Source organism: Paramacrobiotus metropolitanus, unplaced genomic scaffold, assembly GCF_019649055.1.
Source record: "Paramacrobiotus metropolitanus isolate TYO unplaced genomic scaffold, Prichtersi_v1.0 Parri_scaffold0000162, whole genome shotgun sequence".
Classification (NCBI taxonomy): Eukaryota; Metazoa; Tardigrada; class Eutardigrada; order Parachela; family Macrobiotidae; genus Paramacrobiotus; species Paramacrobiotus metropolitanus.
In genome coordinates this window covers 189,562-204,596 of record NW_026570382.1, presented here as the reverse complement: position 1 = coordinate 204,596, position 15,035 = coordinate 189,562, and the positions used below count along the sequence as shown (strand labels likewise).

Sequence of the window (15,035 nt, the reverse complement as noted above, 5' to 3'; positions counted from 1 at the left end):
CACACAATACGCGTAAAACATATTGTGCAGATTGCAGAACACATCACGCCGCCCGTGACGCTGTAGAAACGTATTCCAAACTAATGCTATCAGCCGGCACAGTGTTACAAGTACAGTATGTTGTTTTTCCTGGACATGAGCTGTGGATGCTATAATGCCTGGGGGCAACTGATCTCCATTGCCAATCAGTGTTAGGCGGATGAACAACCTACCAATACTGGAAGGAACACAATTCAACACACTGCGCTCCAGAAAAGAGATATTTCTCTACAGATAACCTAACGCGCCTACTGTAATTACCGCTCGCGTTGACTCTACTTGTAAACAAGTGTTTTTATCCAGTTACCAGACTTTCCCTTAAGAATAAAATTTACGCGCCCATAGTTTCGACATTAAACCAATTTAATTGTTTCCGTGACGCTAGTGACCTTAAATAACGCGAAGCCGATGATTTCAATGAAAACATTTTTTGTCATTCAACATACCAGAAAACTTTATTGACCTACTTGAACAAATTATTCAAAAAGGCGTTAAAAAACCAAAGGTCACCGAGGGAATGCTCCATTACTTGGACGAATGTAGACAATCGTTTCAGTAAAAAAATTAAAAACATGCAGCGACAATTTCCGACTTGAAAATCACAGATAAATACTCCGTCATCAGCAACACTCGGTGTGCAAAGTGAACAACATCCTGCCTCACGCTAAACCCAGCTGGGTCTTGGCGGCGGTGATCTTGCTGATGAGCGCCACATCATCGCGCCGGCACTTCTCCAGCACCTTGTTCAGGCCCTCGCCGTCCTTCTGCTTGATGGCCCACTCGGCGGCCTCCTCCAGCAGACCGATCTTGACGAAGCACTTGAGCTTGTTCTCCTCGTCCACCCGCATGGCGTACTTGTAGGCCTCGTTGCGGCCGTGGTAGCGGAAGGCGGCCACGGCGAAATGCTCCAAGCCCACCGGCGGTTTGCGGACGCTCTTGGAGAACTTCTCCAGCTCCTCCCAGTGGGCGTTCCGCGCCAGCACGTCGATCTTCACCAGCCAGAAATGCCGATCCGCGATCTAGCAACATAACAATGCTGCCTCGAACAAAAGATAAATTCCCAAAAAGGTAAGATAAACGACGCCAAAAACTTTACAGAAAGAAAAATAAAACATCTTTAAATACAGTTCAAAAAGCACACCCACCCACCCACTCTTTTCCATCCGCTATCCTTCAGTTAGAAGTGCAAATAAATTTATAAATATATTCAATTATGTCAACTGCGTGGCTCCAAAAGCGTGAGAACAATTTGAGTTTTATAAATATTATAATGTCTCGTTTTCAAAAGGTGACCACTTCCCTAAGTTACTTTTCTTAAAAAATAAACACCAATTCATAAACATCACACGGCAACGGAACCGGCATGCGAGAAAAATCAATACAAAAACGGTGAAGATCTTACACAGTAATGAGATTTATTGTCGTATTTTGAGCGATTATTAATGTAAATGTATCATTAAAATATTATCAGATTCAAACCGATCCCAAAAAAGATGTTTCCACGGTAAAAAATGCATAGAGATTCTACGATTAAAGCAACTGTATCATTTAAGCTATTACAACATCCTTTTGGCTCACGAAACCACAGTTTAATGCCTTTACACTACGATTGTTCCATGGCATGGCAGTACACACAGCATGGTACATAATAAGAAACACTGTATTAAGAATTACGTAAGAGCACCGGTAAACTGAAAAACCTACAGATTACCGGATTAACATTAATTCACAATCAAAATAAACCAAAACTGAAATATCACAATAAAAATCTTTAAAAAAAATAAATTCTGAAAGAGATTCAGCAACGCCAGCTATTATGTATAGAATTCTATACAATACTGTATACACAGTACTGTATTGACGTTCTATTATACAAGTACAGCGAAAGGGAAGCAAAATAGTCAACCGTATTTCGGTGATCTAGGAAATAGTTTAGTATCTCATCGATTAACACTGGTAAATTTCTGCCAATTAATACCTGAAAGTCTTTCTTCAAATCGTCGGCCATCTTGTAGAATCCATCGTTGAGCAGTAGCTCCAGCGTCTGGTGCACGGTTAATCCCGTGTAGCCGCGGTTGAATTTCTCCTCCAGTTTATTCTGCTGTTTGATCAGCTTAATCTGGTCTTCCGTGATCTTCTTGTTGAATTCATCGCGTCCGTGCTCAAAGCGTTCCATGGCACTCTGCAGCGCCGCCAGTCGCTCCGCCGGCGACAGTTTCTCAAAGAACGCTTCCGGGACAAACGTCAGTCCCTCGTCCGTGCGCCAGTCTTCCTGGACGAACAAATCGCGCAGCTGCCCGGGATTCAGTTCCTACCGAAAAGCAAATCATTCCAGTCTTTTGCAGTAATGCCATTTGTATTGACAATTTTATTATCATGATTTATGATTATTATGTTATTTTCAAATAATTAAATCCATGGAATCTGGAACACTGCAGTGACAAGCAAAATACAACTGATGCGTCTTTTATAATGTTTGCATACAGCTGCTAAATGAAATGTACTGCATTCTTCAGTTTGTACTGAAAGTCCCTAAAACTGCAGCAAAAATTAGAAACTGTACGGTAATCGGCAGATTTATACAGCACTACATAAACTAATGATGGCTTGAAATCAAAACTGAGGTCATTACACTACGATCTTCCTCCACAACGCAGCTTACAAGAACTGGACGAACGTAACAAAGAAACAATACGGATTACAGTATCAATGCTTGCCGAAAAGATACAGCGATCTTACTCGGAAATTGTGCCGCTAATAAAAATCGATTGTAAAAAAAAAATAAAAATCAACAAATCTTATTAATTATTAACAATATGAAAAATCACTAAAAATCATTTTCTTGTCATTTCTACTGCCAAGTGAAAAATGAAGTGATTCACTGTCACGAGAATAGTGCCGTCATCAAAACCAACTGTACGAGAAATTAAAAATTAATTATTAATAAAAATCAACCAAAAATCCTGCTAGAATAGAACGAACAAAAATACGGAACCATTTATAAAAGCTGAAATGCGCTGGAAAAAGTGCTAAGCAAACCTTCAAAAGCGAGTATACAGTCTTATTTACTCATACACACATACTAACACAAGAAGAACTCGCCACGTACTTTGCAGTATTTGATGAAGAGCGCGAAGACCTCCTTGCTGCTGCGGATCTTCATGAGGAATTCGGCGGCCGTCATCTTGGCTTTCAAGTGCAGAATGACGTCATACACCAGGTCGGAGTTGCCGCTGGCGATGGCCTTGGTCAGGGCCACCTCCTCCCGGCCCAACTCCAACAACAACGGAATCTGCAGCTGCGCCGAGGTCTCGTGCTCCAGCAAATCCATCGCCAGTTTATTCCGCCCGAGAGAGCGTGCTTTCCGAGCGCATTCGGCGAAGGAGATGCCCGGCGTCTTGGCCAGCTTCCCGATGATGGCGCGGGCCACCGCCTCGTCCGGCTCGTTGCGCTGGTTCATTTTAAAGAGCGACCAGTGCAGCAGGATCTTAGCAAAACCCTCCTGCAAAATGCAGTTTTTAAAAGCAAACGGTTCAAGAAAATGTGAATTAAATAAATACATTTACAAGTACACTGAAAACAAAAAATATCAGTGGACGCAACATACAGCTGACGTGAGGCGGTCAAGATGTTCAGATGTTCAGAATAAAATCGACCGCGAATGAGTAGATGAAACTGTGATACAGTACATCACACCTAGCCAGGGTCCCGTCACCGGCTATAAATTCAGAAAAACTTAATCTTTTGCAGAAAGATAGGGGAACAATGGAATAAGCAAAAAAATTATATTCAGCTGCTGTGATCAATGGGCGTGGCCAGAACAAGAACTGGAAGGAAATTCCACACTGTGCTGTAGCCTATGGGCAGTATACCGCATCATACGTTTCAACGTTCCTGAACAACCTGTGCGAGGCCAGTTTAACTTTAGATGCTTTTCTCAAAATTTTTATGTATTTCTTAAATACTTAAGCATACATAAATTTGACAATCCAGCCGCTTGTGAAACGGGTTTGCAAATGGTATGCAGCCCGGGCTTCAGCTCGTTTCTGCCGAGAGAGATCGGTGCTCATGTGTAACTTCTCGATCTCGAAATGATTGAAAAATTGCTCACACAAATCACATCCAATTTCTGATGCAAAACATGAGTGTAAACTGTATCATCTCCACAAACGGTGAACGAGTATTTAAAGTAAACTGACCTCGTACAGATTGTTCGGTGTTAGCGGTATAATACTGCATTCAGCATAGGCGATAGTTCCCATAGACTACGAGTACAGCACAATGTGAAATTTAGTTTCAAATTTTGTTCTGGCCAGGCCCATTGATCACAGCAGCTGAAAATAATTTTTTTTGCTGATTCCAGTGGTCCTCTATCTTTCAGCAAAAGATCAAGTTTTTCTGAGTTTATAGCCGGTGACGGGGCCCTAATAAGAAAACCCAACATATCTCGAAGTAACAAACAAATACGACAATTCCAAAAAATTTTCCGAATACACACTATGTAACGGTGCCCACTGCTGTTTTTGGTACCAAGTTCTTTTCTTTACTGTCAAGGCTTTAAATCACAGAACTCATGCCTCTGCACTACAAACTCACGCCAAACTTCCTGCACACTGCAATACTAATGCGAAAAACTACAGCATGCACAGCTTTAATCCCTTTTCTGATTCGTTGGGATAATTTTAAGTTTTATAACTTTTCAAACTATGAAAGGATACTCGTTACAAATTTTTATTACTGGCTATAACAGTTTACGTACTATTAAATATGAATAAACTCCCAATACTAATTTAAATTTAAGTAATTAACATTTAGACTGTATAAAATATACTTTGGCTATCAATTTACTATTTACAGCACCTAACAACTTAATTTTAACTAAGTAATATTCAGGCTATATTAAAAATAATAATCATAACTTTATTATAAATAATGACTATACAATCAGTATATTGATTATTATCCGCGTACGTTACCATAAAACCAACTGCGCAATCACGTTAATTTTCCTCACCTGCACCGGCAATTCCAGATATCCACAGATCCGGTACGCCAACTCATACTGTCGCCGGCGCACCAACTTATCCAACAGCTCCGGCACGCTCAGCCCCTCAAACTGCCGCCAGGTCAACGGCATGCCCACCAGATAGAAGCGCAGCGCATTCAGAATCCGCAGATTCTTACACATCAGCACAAACTTCTCCGTCAGCACGGCGCTGTCGTAGAAGCTCTTCCCGAAGGAGGCGGCGCGCAGCAGCAGCTTCTGTGTGTTGATGTCCAGCTCCTGTCCGGCCGAGTCAATGCACTGGTTGATGGCGTCCTCCAGGGTGGGCTTGACCAGTTTCAGGTACTCGTCGGCCTTGTACGACAGGGCTTCGTACTCGCGGTACGCTTCCAAGAGGGCGGCCCCGGGCGCCATGGAGCCCAGTTTCATCACCGCTTGCGTGGTGGCGGGGACTTTCTGGATCATGTCGTGGGTGTCGCGGGAGATGATACGCAGACAGTCCGTTTCCGACACTGTACGGACATAAAACCAGCCGGAAATGAAACCAGACATTCGTGCCCGTCTTACCGGTTTTTTTAAATTCAATAGTTTAACAATAAATATTTTAAATTAAATATTCAAATTAAGCATTTTAAAGTGAATGTTTTTTAAATTAAAATTTATATTTATTTAACTGATTTGAAATAATTTGACGCAGTAGCAATCTGTCCAGCAAGGTACTCGTATTATTCTTACTAATTAAATTCAGATTACTGCTTGAATTGTTATTAATGAGATCTGAATTACCTATTACTATACAGGCCATATTTTACGACAGACTTATTTTGCTTTAGATGCAACGTTTTAAACTACTTTTCAGCTTCTTCATCAAGCTACGGTGGCATTTATTAGACAAAGCAAGATCGAGAATAACAAAACACGTCCAAAACATATGCAAAATTCAGATCAGGGAGATTGCCATTGCCAAAAAATCCGCACTAAACCATACTTATAAAAAACAAAATTCAAAAAAAAATTACGAAGGAACCTTTTGTGTCGCATAATCAATGTCGTTATGAACGCGAGAATGTGCTCTTGAAACTGAGACTTAAATGACATTATTCTACGATATTTCTAAAGAAAACCGCCAGCACGACACTAAGAAACTGCAAATATATTCAGTTAATGCCAAAATAATTTCACAAAAAAAATTCCACACCGGAAAAGCACAGGCGAATCAAAAACCTTGTAAATACAAGTAAACTGGAAATGAAGTCATCGAAAAAAAATTAGATCAAACATTTCACAATAATGCTTAATCCAAAATTACGAGAAAAACTAAAGTATCTTATCCGGCAATTTTATACCGGACGCGGAGGAATGTCACATAACTATGGGAGATGTTACAGAAATTGACCACCTGCCACCGTTCTACGATATCTTCGAATTTGATACACAACAACCTGTACATGAATAATCAATTAAGAAATAACTGCAAATATAAAAAAGGGAAATACAAAACAAATGAAAATATTAATTATTTAAACGCATAAAAAGCTACATCACTTACAAGTTACATCAAACTAAATAAAGTCGTACAAATAAATGAAGTATAAATAAATAAAGTTATGTACAAATAAATCACATAAATTAAATTATATTAAATTATATGCGTTCAATACATCTAGCAAATACACAGTGAAGAAATTCTCATACAAATACAAATAAAATCAATACAAGAAATTAGAAATTAAGTCATAAAAAAACACCCGTTTACCTAGATGCACCGGCGAATCAAACAGGAAGTTGATGTAGTCCTTCTTCGGGCCGATCAGCAGCAACACATGCCCATCCGGTTTGGCCCAGTAGCCGACCACCGCGCTATTCCCGCACCAGGCCACCTGTTGGGGCGGCGCATCCGGCGAGCCCGAGTCGAATTCGCAGGCCACCAGGGCGCCGGCCTCCGTCGGCGTGATGATGATCAGGCCGTTCAGCGTCACCAGCGCCAGACTCTTTCCGTTCGGCGAGACAGCCAGGTGGCTGTAGCCCAGCACCGGGTCGCTGCAGCGCACCGGGAACGGCTGGAAACTCCCGGTTTTGTCCACGGACAGGATGTCGGAGCCGCGGGTGATCAGGATCTGCGTGTCGCGCTCCTGGCACACTACCGCCCAACAGGGCGGCGGGGCGTTGACGTCCAGACCGGGGACGACGCCGGTGGAGCGGAGGATCGGCGTCGGTGCTACAGATAAATAAAATACTCGAAATTGTTTACGAAATGTGGTGGTTAACAGGTGGTTACGGGACTCGCATATAAACCGGAAAAGACGTTAATTAGTGCTTTATTAATTACGTAATTCATATTTCAGGTTTTTTGGCATTTCACAACCCCAAAATTAGGTTTTAATCAGAATTAATTTTAGTCCAGTTACGGCTTCTAGGCGGTTTCAGTTATTAAGGTAAATAGTGAATCAATACTGTCAACGTTAAAAAAATTCCATGCAACAAAAACCGTAAATAAATTAAAATGGAGAAATTATTGCCTCTTTATTGGTTCGAAAGCAGTAGAATAAGTCTAATTAAAAAACACTAAGTAATTATAACAATCACAAAATATAAAACATTAAATTAATAAGAGTAAAATAATTTATTGAAACACATAAATTTAGTTCTACAAAAAACAAATCCGGGTTTCGTTAACAAATAAGAGCCTGATTTTTGGCTATCCGGAAGAAGACAATTTCTGCTAAGCCAACTGACAGAACGCCATCATTCTACGATCGACTGCTGAAACAACACAGGTTTCAGAAACGGGGTTGCCAGATACAGTCAATAACAAATTTGAATCTATTCCGCACATAAAAAATAATTAAAACCACAGGTCTGCAAAAGGGGGTTCCAGCTGCTCACCGTCAATAAAAAATCTGAATTTATTCCGTCAATAAAAAATAATTAAAATACAGGCTTCAGAAACACCAGACACTCACCGTCAATATCGTGCATGATGAAGAACCGTCGACTGCCCGTCAGCACGGCGATCCCCGTGGCGCCACTGCCCTGGGCAAAAATCCGACAATCCACCACCCGCGCATCCATGGCCTCCTGGCCCATCCCGAAGGTCCTGACAAAGGCCCCGAACATATCATAGATCAACACCCGTCCGTCCTCCTGCACACACACCAACTCCTCCGCCCCCGACCACCCCAACTGCAGCAGGGGGCCGCTGTTCCACACCCACTGGTGCAGTAATCGCCCCGCCGCGGAGAAGACGACGATCTGGGGCCGCACCAGGGCGGGTGAAGGGGCGGCGGGGGTCTTCTTGCGCTCCTCGCGGACCACGGCGATGGGGCCGCCGTGGGTCTGGGCGGCGATGAGGGCGAACTCGGTCAGGTCGATGCTGTACTTGGCCCAGGCCATCTGGTACAGCTCTTGGCGACGGTAGTAGCTGTCCACGCCGAAGGGGCTCCAGTTGTCCGTGAAGTTCAGCATGGTGGACTGCTGTCGGATTACGATGGGAAAATCAACAATGCATGGGCACACGCAGCATTCACGTCAATAAAACCGCAAATATAATGGCAAAATCCCAGCGAAGAACGTGCAACTGGCAAAACGAGGATTCAGATCCCGAAAACAAAAACAATTTGAATTCGGTTCAATCAATCAATCAATATCCGTGGTGAGTTTTGATTTTGCCTGACTAGATCTGTGGCTGTGCACAAATGCACATCGCCATCGGTCGTGGAGTACGACTACGCGCACGCCGTACGAGTACAGTACAGTACAGACTGTACAGTATGTTTGAAAACAACTTCAAAGAAATATGTAAAGTTGTTAAGCTGTTGTTTTGTTATTTTACTACTTATTTTTTATATTATATTAATATTTTTTAAAATCATTTATCTATATCAACACTTTCATTTAAATTCCTATGCAGCTTCTAAAGAAATACTTACTACTTTATAGGTTTGGTGCAGTCCGAAATACCAACGTATGTAAAATAACAATTAATACTGCAAATCGAAATCACCTTATTAGCAAAATATTGTTTGTACTGTACTGTAATTATATACTATATGCAGCTAAAGATTATACTCATACTATAATTAACCAAATCAAGACTATCCGAGTAGTAATAATATTATTACGATATTGTACGGAGGATGTACATATTCCATTTCTGCCAACATGTATACCGGGCCATTTTCCTTAATGACTGGACTGATTGCATTTGGACTGATTACTGTAGTTCTTCTGCTGCTCCATTCACAAGTTTTCTTGCAAAACACTCGCCACAATGTTTTGACCGCCATAGGGAGTTTTCCGCAAAAACGACAATATTTTGGTTGTCTGCATTGCAAGTGCGGTGCATGTAATAACAAACAATTAGTAAGCAATTTTCTCGACCAGAATTGCGCATTACCCGCGCGCTACGGTGTGTACAGATAATGTTTAATGAATTATGTGCCGAAATTAGTGTTTTCGATGAAATTTTTTGGTCAAGTGAGGATGAATGGAAATTCCTGTAAATAAATTAATAGTAATCAATCCGTGACGTTAACGTAAACTGTAATTAGAACTACGCACAGTTGATGGTAAACAACAAATGCTTATAACAAATGTCACAAAGTAATTTTTGTTATTTATATCGCGCGACGTATATAACAAGACCGTATATGCACGCCGATGCAATATTTCAAGCAAACATTTTGTACGTACTGCTTGACGTTTTTAACCTTTTTTTTGACTCGATCGCTTTCGTATCTCTTCCTGCAGTCATGAACGTTTTCCGATCCATTTGGATAATGCTCTTCGTGGTATTCATGGCTTTGGTAAGCTAACTATAATAGTCTATAGGTAATAAATAGAACAGTAAAGTTACCGTACTTGCCACAATATCGGCATTCATTTTTGGAAATATTTGGTAACTCTGAAACGGCATCACACAGTAGAGATATAACGCAGCGCAGATTACCGCACACTGAGGGCATGTTGAATTTTAATGCTACAGCACGAAGAAATATACAATAAATAATAAGCTAAGTAAATACCTATATAATATCGAATGTTGTGCCTTTGTCGCCGGCTTGAGTGATGTTCATGAAGATCTGGCATAATTATTGCATATCCATTTGCAGTTTATCAAACCGTCTGAATCAGTTAGATGTCTGCCGGGATCCCCGCGAAACCCATGTCCCCCTCGTGCGGAAATCGTTGAGGATTCATTCAACGACCAGGGACCACAGTGAAGTAGACCGGCTACAGGATGGGCACCGTGTACAGACCAATACCAGAAGCTGCTTAAGATTTTGGCAGGATTTTAAACAAAATGCTTTATATATAACCATTTTGTACATAAAGAATATGAGAAGTTCCCCAGCGTCAGATTGCTGGTACCGGCTAGGACAGCCACTACCTTAGCTACCTATATATTTTACAGTTTTTTTTTTCATTAATCTCAAGTTTTAGCAGGTACCTTTGGTAGCTTGTTCAGCCTTGTTAATGGGAGAAACAATCAATTTTATCCAAACTTCTACACGGCACTCTACAGCCTAAAGTTGCACATAGTGTAGTCGGGATCGGTAGTTGCTTTGTGAATGTATTCCGTTAGGAGTTTCATATAAACTGTTGCGAGTAATAAAACTGCCGTTATGGTTAAACATTTTCATATGGCAGAGAGACCAGGAGTTTTAATAATACAGAGTTATTTCTTTAAATAACGATTACGCTCTCTTTTATCCGGACTTCAAGATACTCCGTCAAAACAAAGATGACATCCATTGAAAAAAAAATTAATCTTTAACTGACAAATGCAAGTCACAAATGCAAGTCACAAATCCTTTTGCTTCGACCCGGAAAGCCGAAAACCATGAATTCCGGAAATGTATCGATATATAGTTACAGTATATACTAAAATTCAGGATAATAAAACTGATTTCCATAACATATTACCGCATATCTCGCTGAAAAACCAAAGCGACTTTGAATTGATATTTGACAGCCAGAACTTGCAGTGCGTGAGGGGCTCCACGATATTTTTGAAATTTTTATGTGAAAAATTCGGTTCCTGTGCCCAGCACAGACACAAAGGTTACGGTGACGTTATCATGAACTGTCTCAAAAAAATGCTAATGTCCACAGTGTAAGTAATAACAGCAAGGATCCGGCCCAGATCGGACATTGTTAGCATGCTTGTCGAATAAAAAAGGCATCCAAGCAAACATAAAAGCATTCACAGAGCATCAATCTGTATATACAGAGTGCTACTCTGTAAATGTATTTACGGAGCATAATAGCAGCAACATAATTTTCAAGCGAAAGCCGACTTTTAATTCGTTAATAATCAGGTCGACATCTAACTTATCATGGATTCATGGTCACTGGTCAGCATTACATGTATAGCCGGAAAAATGCGCTCCTTCAGATATTGTTAAAAATTGAAAGATTTATCCAAATGATGTCAAATTTCGCCCTCTGCGTGAATCTTCGGAGTGTTTCGCGTGTACGGGATAATTCGAAATTTAATTGACTTTGAGAAAGCATTTTGTGCTTAGAGTTTTTACTGATACCGGTACGTACTCGGCACCGTCACTATGGTACTAATCACACTCTTAACGGTACTAATCGATGTTTTGTCTGATATCGATGTTTTGTTTTTTTATTGTATTGTATATGTTTTGTATTGTGTTTATGTTTTGTATTGTTAATTGTACTACCAATCTACTTATATTTCATGCATATTCTTCTGCAGTCTTCTAGGACGACTCGAAATAAGCTGTTTAATGTTCTTAGCATTAAACTGCCGAAGGTGATTTTTGGTTGTGTAAGGAGAATTGTTCCACCTACTGTTTGCTATGTGCCGCACAATAACAATCTACAGATACACTGCCGCCTTTAGACTGTCCGCATATTATCAATGAATTGTGCACCAAGAATAGTGTTCTTTAATGAGCAGTTGTATTCTAAAAACATTGTTGGAGTTGAGTATTGTGAAAAAGTCTTGTAAAAACATAGTTCGACGACAGTATTTTTTGAAAACAATGCTTCGAAACTGGAACTGCACTTTTGATGTCGTAATGCATTTTCTAACTATCACGGTTGTTATTGTGCCGTGCGCGCTTTGTTTTCAATCGCGATAAAATATAAAAAAGAGGTGCGAGACTGGTCCAGCAGCCATTATTGCAGATCAGGAAAACAAAACGTTAAGTAATTTTCAGTTATCGGTGTTTCAATCATTTTCTCGGCTCTACCGCTCAGCAACCATTTTGCAATCATGAACACTCTACGATGCATCTGGACGATGTTGCTCGTGGCGGTTATGGCTTTGGTAGGTCAACATTATTATTACACGAGCGGATTTTTGAATGTTGATCTGTCCAGTTTCTGATGACCGCCGATCGAAGTAATCACCTTAGGATGACCTTTCCGATTTCAGTTTATTCAAAACGAACTTTTATTCTTGCAGGTGGCCGCGCCTTCCGTATCGTCATTTGATGCATCCAAGTGCAATCCAACATGGAAGCCGTGGGAGTGCTCCCAGAAAAACATTGTCCGTAAAAATTCCGACGACCAGTAGATAATTGTAATTAAGTTGCCTACGACCCGGACAAACCCAGTGGATTGTGTCTGTATTGCTCATATCAAAAGTTCCCTTTGACGGAAAAATATCGGCTCAACAAATATCCGACTACCGCGTACCTATTATACTGTGCAATCTGTATACACGACCTGCTCTGTACATGTGTCACGAAGAGCAACAAATATGATGGTGCTTTTATTGCCTTTTATATTAACAGATTTACAGTGCTCTTTCTCTTTTGTACAGTTTACTCATGCCAAGACTTCAGCAAATTATTGTAGAATACAAGAAAATAAATTTTGCTCATATGTTCCCAGCAGGTTGTTCTTTGGGTTCGATAATGCGAATAATATCGCTTTGCCGTGCTAAAATTGTGTCGGAACCAGAGAATACCTCACAGTTAGGAAATGGCATCATTGTAGTAGTACCGTAGAATATCATCATCATTATGAGATATTGTACACTACTTTTCCACTCTTGCAGTTTTATCATGTTTATTATCCTCTAGGACGTAAGGACTTTAGAGTGCGGTGTATTTTCGGTTCCGAACGGTTTTTGCTGACCAAAACTTATGTTTTACATAGTTAGCATCGTCTTAGGCTCACCATACCTTGCGAATTTTTTTGAGTAAAGGTTGCGCTAAACCCTGTCATTAATGCTGGACTCGTTCGTATAAGGTTTAGAAAAATAAGTGTTTCTCTTTGACATTTTCATGTTCCACGCTACCTAAAACAGACATTACATTCAAAGCCGGAACATTCAGTACCCACAACAAATTATGCACGTGTACACATACTTTGTTGTGGGGATCAGTTGTAAATGTTTTAATCGATCTACATAATCGACCCACATAATAATTTGGGTTAGAAAGTGTACCGCTTAAAGGTCATGTTTGAAATTTGCCTGACCCGGCGCTTTTGTCAGTTTTGTCAATAATATTTTCAAACGATGTGGCTTTGATCTGTGAGAAAATTTTGGCACACCAACCCGCTCGCGGATCGGTGCAGGTATGAATTACTAGTACGTGATTCCCTACGTTTGCCGTTTCGACGGTTCCTTTACTCGGCAAAACTGAACGACCTAAACTTTCGAAACTTAAGATATATAAAAAAAGCATAAAATCTATGTAAACGGCGTGATACACTTTTCCGATTTTATATACATTCACCATAAATTTACCGGAGGCTGTTGAGACATTTTAACCTACAGTTTTCATCGAAAATCTGAATCATTGATTTGCTGCAAAACGGTTGATGATGAATTGCATTTCAGAGTTACTGTGCAAATAGCAGTGTATTTCAACAGTTACATCTCGAGCCTTTTCAGTGATACAATTAGTATTGCAAGCAAATGGTTTCTCTATTCTTCAAGCAAAACTTTGTGACATATGACGACCTTGAACTTTGAAATTTGGCCTCAACCTGTTCAGAATTTTACGGCGATCTAATATTAGAAAAAATATGATAAAGCTGTAAGAAGCATTTTGAAAGTGCAGAATTCAGAAGTCAGGCTGTCGAATTACCGCCTGTAAGGGTCTGAATACATTCAATCGGCCTCAACTTTTGTTCAGAATTTCGACGAATCAATGGTGTATTCAGAAAAATTTTCCGATGACTGTAGGAGGTTTTTTTGAAAATTGCACAGGAATCTCGCGACGGGCCTGCCGGCTTATGTTTGCTGACGTAGTTTGGCAGTTGTTAAAGAGAATGCTATCTATCGCTGTATAAAGCGAATGCATTACCTTTAGTTTTGAATTACTTTGGGATTCTGACTGATTGCTTTTTATGCTTAAAACCTTTTACCTAATTCCAGTACCTTTTTTGGCAGCTTTGATGGTTATTGATATTATCGCAGAAAACATGTCTCATGCGGAGTCATGCCATAAACATTCGACTGCCGAAGGTTATTTTGACTTGGGCCGGCAAAATAATAATAAACATATTATTGTAACTACCATCTGCTATTTGGCGCACAATAACAACACGAACGCGAACAAACTTACGTACTGCCGCACAGTACATCGAACGTTTCGTATGGATTGCTGCGCCCACAAATCACTTTAACGCGGCAGAACGCACGCTCATAATGAAATTTTCTGCGAAATAATCGTTAAGAAAATTCCTACAAACTGGGTTCTCTAGCGATATTGAAAACAATTCCATCTCAAAACAATACGCTGTTGCTTAACTTGTGCGCTGCGTATCGAACTGGTGTTCATCTTTTATGGTATATAAGCAGCATTCGATGTATTACAAGTAATTACAGTTATATTCATCGTAATAAACAAACGTTTCGGCAATTAACGTAATAATCATCTTTGCCTGGCTCAACCTTTCTGCATCTGTTATAGCAAGCATGAATATTCTACGGTCCATTTGGATGATGTTGGTCGTGGCGGTCATGGCTTTGGTAAGCTGACAAATTACTAACATTTATTGC

At 40.3% G+C, this 15,035-nt stretch overlaps 1 protein-coding gene across 1 annotated transcript; it reads right to left on the bottom strand.

The window, feature by feature from the left end:
• Window positions 1-384: 384 nt before the first annotated feature.
• Window positions 385-8,700, bottom strand: LOC129600035 (vacuolar protein sorting-associated protein 16 homolog). Its single transcript, XM_055498421.1, has 6 exons — window positions 8,008-8,700; window positions 6,801-7,262; window positions 5,054-5,556; window positions 3,149-3,541; window positions 2,018-2,350; window positions 385-1,058 (listed from the first exon to the last, which is right to left on the bottom strand). Exons 1-6 carry the CDS (start codon window positions 8,507-8,509, stop codon window positions 699-701), a joined length of 2,553 nt encoding a protein of 850 aa, XP_055354396.1. The 5' UTR covers window positions 8,510-8,700; the 3' UTR covers window positions 385-698.
• Between the last annotated feature and the right edge of the window lie 6,335 nt (window positions 8,701-15,035).

Bases quoted from the DNA above. Each gene is read 5' to 3' on its own strand.
- LOC129600035 (XM_055498421.1), bottom strand. From the start codon at position 8,509: ATGCTGAACTTCACGGACAACTGGAGCCCCTTCGGCGTGGACAGCTAC. The intron at 2,351-3,148 runs GTACGTGGCGAG...GCTTTTCGGTAG, and splicing joins TCTTCATCAAATACTGCAAA to GAACTGAATCCCGGGCAGCT. The intron at 1,059-2,017 runs GTATTAATTGGC...TTATGTTGCTAG, and splicing joins ATTTGAAGAAAGACTTTCAG to ATCGCGGATCGGCATTTCTG.